Genomic DNA, 7,876 nt, shown 5'->3' on the forward strand with positions numbered 1-7,876 from the left:
GCTGGTAGCCACTTGCCATGACAGAGCTCAAAATAGGAGTCTTCTGACAGTAAGCAGTATCTCATTGTCTGGGGATGTTGGCCTGACAGAGGACATTGCTCGTGGGCAAGCAGGATTTTAGGTTGGAATGCAAACAGCGATGACCAGGTTGCTCACATGTCAGCACATTTGATTCAAACATCTTAAACAGCTCTGCCTTGCACCACACGCTCAGCTGCTAAATCCTCTTAGCACTTCACAATCAAAATCCTCTTACCATTCCAGGACAAAGACAACTGGTTTCCAAATCGCACTGAACTAATTTAGCCATGCGATTCTGACGTCATGAATGAGCAGACCAGAGCTAGTGCAGTAGGTATAGACCAGCAGAACTTAAGGTTACATGGAAGCCCTTTCGACATGCTTCCAAAATGGACACCAATTCAAATCACTGCTATGTGTATTATAAGCACAAATATTGATGAAACAGATTGCACTGTCACTTCACTACGTGACAGTGATGTTAAACAGGCAAGGTCCCTCCTGCTCATGACAAGAAAACTTTTAGCCCACTTCAATCAGTGTTCTGAAATTGCAAACCTACCATCCCCAATATATTCACGTACATAGAGTCATAGAGATGTACAGCACAGAAACTTCGGTCCAACTTGTCCATGCTGACCAGCTATCCCAACACGATCTAGTCCCATCTGCCAGCACCTGGTCCACACCCCTCCAAACCCTTCTTATTCACATACCCATCCAGATGCTTTTTAAATGTTGCAATTGTACCAGCCTCCACCACTTCCTCTGGCAGCTCATTCCATATACTTACTTTTTATATCTTTTTCCTCTCACCCTAAAACTATGCCCTCTATTTCTGGACTTCCCCCACCACAAGGAAAAGACTTTGTCTATTTGTCCTATCCGTGCCCCTCATGATTTTATAAACATCTATAAGGTCACCCCTCAGTGTCCAACGCTCCAGGGAAAACAGCCCCAGCCTGTTCAACCACTCCCTTTAGTTCAAATCCTCCAACCCTGGCAATATCCTTGTAAATCTTTTCTGAACCCTTTCAAGTTTCACAACATCTTTCCAATAGGAAGGAGACCAGAATTGCACGCAATATTCCAACAGTGGCCTCACCAATACCCTGTACAGCCACAACATGACCTCCCAACTCCTGTACTCACCAAGGGAAAGCATACCAAACGCCTCCTTCACTATCCTATCTACCTGCAACTCCACTTTCACCTTGCACTCCAAGGTCTCTTTGTTCAGCAACACTCCCTAGAACCTTACTATTAAGTGTATAACTCCTGCTAAGATTTGCTTTCCCAAAATGCAGCACCTCATATTTATCTAAATTAAACTCCATCTACCACTTCTCAGCCCATTGGCCCATCTGATCAAGATCCCATTGTAATCTAAGGTGACCTTCTTCGCTGTACACTACACCTCCAATTTTGGTGTCATCTGCAAACTTACTAAGTATACATCCACTTGTACTGGAAATATGTCAAGCATCTGGGTTGCAGCCTCAGCTCAGTGAGTACCATTCTCAGTTTAACTCAGGTGACCAAGCACATATTCAAGTCTCACTCCAAAAACCCAAACAGAATATCCAAGCTTGCATTCCAGGCAGTATGAAGGTAATGCTGCATTATCAAAGGTCCCACTTTCAAGCAGAACATTAAACTGGGGCCCCATCTACCCTCTCAAATGGATGTAGAAGATTCCACAGCACTTTTCAAAGAACCCCTTCAGTGCCCTAAGTCAATATTTATCACACAAAAGACATTACAGAAACAATGTTACCCGGTAATTATCACATTGTTGTTTCTGAAATCTTATTGTGTCTAAATGGACTACAATATTGCCTCTGTGGCTTGAATTCAAAAAGTATTTTAGCGATTATAAAACATTTTTGACATCCTGTCAGCAGGACTGTAGAGTAATCAGCGCAGCCTTGATCTTACAGAATGAGAGAACAGGCTCAAGGGGCTAAGAGGCCTAAATGGTATGTTGGTAAAATAAAATACTTCTCAGTCTGAATCTTATAATTACAGTCTTTACATTTACAACTCATAAGTCAAATCTCTTAACAGTCATGTATATTTCTCAAATGTAGCTGTGTTCAATAAACTAGTTTCCATTAGCTAACAAAGTTGCATTAAAATATATCATTGTGCAATGGAAAATACCATCTTAAATAGCGCATGCTTATTCTTGGCTCTTTACCCTATTTCTGTCCCCACAAACACAGGAGGAAAAAAAAGGTGCTCAGTAAATTATTGCAAAAAGAAACCATTGTAAATAGCAAAGAGGACCACAGAACATCAGGCACCAAGTTAGTGGAAAATTGCAAAAGAGAAACATAAGTATACAACACACCTGATTAAATACTTCACCATCTCCCAGGCATCATACAGCGGCTCTGCGAAGAACTCTAGCCTCTTGAATGCCACCACCAGGCTCAGGAGGTCAAAGGTCTGAGGGGGTCTGTGCCTGGTCTTGGGCTCCGCCGGGGGGTTGGCTTCCATCTCCGGCAGGGGGCTGCTGGTACTGAGTGGGAAGCTGCTGGTGCAGCTGGCAGCAACGGTGCTGGTGGCTGTGGTGGCAGCAGGGGGGCTCCCAGCAGAGTTCCTCCTCTCACCTCCACTCTCTGCCAGCCCTGCAGCCTCCCAGGTAGGGGAAGTGCCCGCAGCAGACTGCATAGCTCCAGATATATGTTAGCAAAAATATAAATGTTATAGCTGCACCTCTAATATCTAAACATCCACATTGATGTGCAGTTATATATGCAACAAGAGGGACAGGTGTAGTGATTTTGAATGAAATTGAGTTAATGCTGCTGCAATGGGACCCCAGTCCTGTCAACACAAAGTTGGGCTGTTGGCAGCATACAGGGGTCACGGGGGGGTCAATCGGTTGCTAGGAGACGAGGCCCAGTGGCGGCCATGACAGTTTCGGACGCTCCGCTCTCTCCTCCACCTCCGCGTAATTTTTAAAATTTTATTCCCCGCTGCGGGCGGCCGGAGGTTTCTTCTCCTTCTCCGGTGCTTCCCCGGAAGGCGCTGGTCTTCCCCCCCCCCGCGCGCCGGACCGCTCCGGTGTTTGCGGTTCTTTCCTCCGCCCTCGCTCGCTTGTCTGTCGTTCGGAACCAACCGTCACCCCTCTCCCTCCCTGCCAGTCCCCGCCCCCACCTCGCCACCCGCGCCAGGCCGCAGCAATCGACCTCCGCTCGCATCGATGAAGGATTGTGGTTGTAACCCCCCCAGGGCTGCTGCAGGGGGCACTCTCACCTCCCTGGGAGCCAGTAGCAGCAGATGAAGGTAAAGTCACCTGTTGCAATGCAATGGTAGTACCTCCATCTCTGGACCAGGAGGCCCACTTTCCCTTGCAGTTTTTTTTTCCTTTATTCATTCACAGGATGAAGGCATCAGTGGTCATTTATTGTCCATCCCTAATTGCCCAGAGGGCAGTTAGGAGTTCACCACATTGCTGTAAGTCTGGAGTCACATGTAGGCCAGACCAGGTAAGGATTAGAGGCAAAAAATCTGCAGTGGCTGGAACAGGAGGCTGGATGAACACAGCAAGCCAGGCAGCATCAGGAGGTGGAGAAGTCTACGTTTCGGTTGTGAAGAAGGGTTATACTCAAAACATCAACTTTTCCACCTCCTGATGTTGCAGTGTTCTTCCAGCCTCCTGATGACCAAATAAGGATAGTAGTATCCTCCCCTAAAGTGAACCAGATGGTAATCGATAATCGATTCACGGCCATCACTAGATTCTTAATTCTAGATACTTACTTACTTATTGAACTCTAATTCCACCATCTGCAATAACATGATTTGGACCCAGGTTCCCATAACATTATCTGAGTCTCTGGATTAACAGTCCAGTGTTAATATCACAAGGCCATCACCTCCCGCTATTGTGTATTAAAATTTCTGAATAGCTTGATTAGAAAATATTACAAATGTTCAAGCCCAACGTAGTCTTACCAAACCATAGGGCTTTTCTATCTCAGAGAGAGATGATTGGTCGTGGTTTAACATGAAGGTCACTATGCCTTAGGTGAGGGAAGAGTTTCAGAAGTTGAGCCTTCATACTAACCTCAGCTGGCATGGGAATAAATTCATTTTGAATTGGCATCACTCAGCATTGCAAACTAGCCATCCAAGCTAACCAACCCACTTGTAGGAATGCAAGTAGCTTCCTGCTTAACAAAGGTGACCACCATCCATGCCATGTTTCTTTAATTCATTTATGAAGGATGGATGTCACTAACTAGTCCAGCATTCATTACCCATCCCTGATTGCCTAGAGGGTAGAGATTCAACCACATTGCTATGGGTCTGGAGTCACATGTAAGCCAGACTAGGTAAGGGTGCCAGTTTCCTTCCCTAGAGACGTTAGAATCCCTACAGTGTGGAAACATGCACATCGGCCCAATAAGTCCTAGGGAGTGTTGCTGAACAAAGAGACCTTGGAGTGCAGGTTCATAGCTCTTTGAAAGTGGAGTCGCAGGTAGATAGGATAGTGAAGAAGGCATTTGGTATGCTTTCCTTTATTGGTCAGAGTATTGAGTACAGGAGTTGGGAAGTCATGTTGCAGATGTACAGGACATTGGTCAGGCCACTGTTGGAATATTGCATGCAATCCTGGTCTCCTTCCTATCGGAAAGATGTGAAACTTGAAAGGGTTCAGAAAAGATTTACAAGGATGTTGCCAGGGTTGGAGGATTTGAGCTACAGGGAGAGGCTGAACAGGCTGGGGCTGTTTTCCCTGGAGCGTCAGAGGCTGAGGGGTGACCTTATAGATGTTTACAAAATTATGAGGGGCATGGATAAGATAAATAGACAAAGTCTTTTCCCTGGGGTCGGGGAGTCCAGAATTAGAGGGCATAGGTTTAGGGTGAGAGGGGAAAGATGCAAAATAGACCTCAGGGGCAACTTTTTCACGCAGAGGGTGGTACGGGTATGGAATGAGCTGCCAGAGGAAGTGGTGGAGACTGGCGCAATTGCAACATTTAAGAGGCATTTGGATGGGTATATGAATAGGAAGGGTTTGGAAGGATATGGGCCGGGTGCTGGCAGGTGGGACTAGATTGGGTTGGGATATCTGGTCGGCATGGACGGGTTGGACCGAAGAGTCTGTTTCCATGCTGTATATCTCTATGACTCTATAAGTTCACACCAGTCCTCTGAAGAGTAACCCACCCAGACACATTCCCCTACCCTATTATCGAATATTGACTCCTGACTTCTGCAGCAAAAGTGAGGACTGGAGATCAGAGTCAAGATTAGAGTGGTGCTGGAAAAGCAGAGCAGGTCAGGCAGCATCCAAGGAGCAGGAAAAAAAAATCAACATTTCAGACAGGAGCCCTTCATCATGGATGAGGACTAATGCACCTAACCTACACATTCCTGAACACCATGGGCAATTTAGCATGGCCAAATCACCAAACCTGCATATCATTGGAGTGTGGGAGGAAACTAAAGCACCCAGAGGAAACCCATGCAGACACTGGGAGAATATGCAAACTCCACACAGACAGTCTCCCGAGGTTGGAATCAAACCCAGGTCCCTGGTGCTATGAGGCAGCAGTGCTAACCACTGAGCCACCATGCCACCCATATTAGTGGAGAAGATGGGCTATTCTGACAATTGACAATGGTTTGAATCAGAGCCTTCATTCCAGATGTTTTTAAAATTCAGATTCCACCATCTCCCATGGCAGGATTTGAACCCAGGTCCCCGGAATGTTATCTGGCTCTCTGTATTAATAATCTACTGATAATACCACTAAGCCATTAGAAATTCAAAGCTGCTGATTTGCAATTTGTGGAAGACATTTTTTTTTAGAGAAAAGAAAGCTGTCGGGTACTCTGATTGGGGTGCATAAAATTATGAGGGGCATAGATCAGGATAAAACTTTTCTTCTTACTAGAGAGGTCAGTAACAATGTGTCAGTAAAAATCTTACTATACCTTTGACCATGTAGCTGCATGTGCCCAAATGGATCAGGACCATCGGGCCCCTTGAGCTTGCTCCGCCATTCAATAAGATCATGGCTGATCTACTCATAAACTCAGCTCCATTGACCAGCCGGCTCACCATAACCCTTAATTCCTTTACTATTCAAAAATCGATGTACCTTTTCCTTGCTTTAGCGCAAACACATAATTAGCATGATTAGGTCATTTGTCTAAATTACTTTATTTTTATTTGAATGTTTAATTCGCTGCCACTTGTCTTCCAGGTATAACCACCTTGAAGGAGTTCTGCTCTCCTCTCCAACAAGAGTTCCATTTGAATCTTTCATCTTGAATCCTTCATTACTTTCTATTCCCCTCCCAGTGCTTGATACAAATGGCTATGAAGTGTCTCTTGCAAAGCCACATCTCCTTCCTCAGTTATTTCAGCCCTGACTTACCCCACCTGTATTCTAACTGAAGTTCCATCCTCTATGTTTCGAATCCACCCAATGTTATAGATGTCTCCAGGATGTTCAATGCTCCTTGGACAGCCACACTTGAGATTCACACCCTGTATAATGTGCTATGATATGCACACTCTTAACCTCTCTCTCCATCAGCACCACCTCATGCTGTCTCGAAGCTGTCTTGATCCCCAGCTCCATTTCATTCTTTGTCTTTTTTGACGCCTTAACCAGAAACTTTTTATTTCTGAAGAAGAGTCAAATTGGACTTGAAATGGTATCTTGATGATCTGATCGATACTTATTGGTCAGTAATATTGAAAGTCAAGAATTTTGATACTAATTCTTTTGGTTCAGCAACAGCTATTACAGTGAACCCTGACAGTTTAGAATGGTTTCACACTGCGCATATTAGATAATCAGAAGTCAAGATCCAGAGCCTGGGAGGCCACGTACTTTCAACTAAAGGCCATTCAAGTCATTAAGGTGTCTTGTATTTTACAGAATCAGAAAAAATCCTTGCTGAGTTGGCAAAAGTGAGAAAGCAGATGCTGGAGATCAGAGTCGAAGAATGTAATGCTGGAAAAGCACAGCCAATTCGGCAGCATCCAAGGATCAGGAGAGTCGACATTTCAAGCATTCCTGTTCAAGAGCTTATGCTCAAAACATCAACTTTCCTGCACCTCAGATGCTGCCTGACCGGCTGTGCTTCTCCAGCACCACACTCTTCGAGGATGCTATATCAGGCCTAGTTTTGTTGTTTAAGGAAGTCAATCCTGTGGTACTTGTATCGTAAGTTCTTGATTCAGTTTATCGAGGTTCTTCTGATATTGTTCCATCTCAGAGCAGAATGCTTCATCTAGTCTTATGCTGAAGCCAATCTGTACGACCAGCAGTAATAATGGAGAAATGCAGCATTTAGAAGAAGTGCTGAAAGCTCTTATACTTTTAGCTTTGCAGGGTGCTCACATTGGGGTTTCATTTGGCAGGATACAGGAAGAATTTACCGAAGAGTACAGGGAATAGGAAACACTGCATTTGCTTGTAAATTCTTCAACAGTACCAAATCATGAGAATTATGTTCCTTTTGTATGAGGCCATAGAGAATTAGGAGTCTAATGATCATGAAACTGTTGTCAATTGTTGGAAAAACCCAACTGGTTCACTAATGTGGTTTAGGGAAGGAAATCTGCCATCCTTACCTGGTCTGGCCTACATGTGATTCCAGACCCACAGCAATGTGGTTGACTCTCAGTTGCACATAGGGCAGTTAGGGATGGGCAATAAATGTTGACCTAGCCAGTGATGCCCTCATCCTGTGAATGAATAAAAAAACTGAAGTGTTTAGTCAAGCGCAGGCAGCATCCGAGGAGCAGGAGAGTCAACATTTCAAGCATAAACTCTTCATCAGGAATTTCCAATGAAGAGCTTATGTTCAAAATGTCGAT

At 44.8% G+C, this 7,876-nt stretch overlaps 1 protein-coding gene across 7 annotated transcripts in view; it reads right to left on the bottom strand.

Moving 5' to 3' along the window:
- The window catches only part of zfyve27 (zinc finger, FYVE domain containing 27), a 188,741-nt gene extending 185,580 nt beyond the window's left edge, over positions 1 to 3,161 (bottom strand). For all 7 annotated transcript variants that reach the window (XM_072557159.1, XM_072557158.1, XM_072557161.1 and 4 more), the window contains exon 1: positions 2,375 to 3,161. In XM_072557159.1, coding sequence (XP_072413260.1) covers positions 2,375 to 2,697 — 323 coding nt within the window. In that variant the 5' untranslated portion in view covers positions 2,698 to 3,161. The remainder of the gene's footprint in view (positions 1 to 2,374) is intronic.
- Positions 3,162 to 7,876: the final 4,715 nt, after the last annotated feature.

Source organism: Chiloscyllium punctatum, chromosome 38, assembly GCF_047496795.1.
Source record: "Chiloscyllium punctatum isolate Juve2018m chromosome 38, sChiPun1.3, whole genome shotgun sequence".
NCBI lineage: Eukaryota > Metazoa > Chordata > Chondrichthyes > Orectolobiformes > Hemiscylliidae > Chiloscyllium > Chiloscyllium punctatum.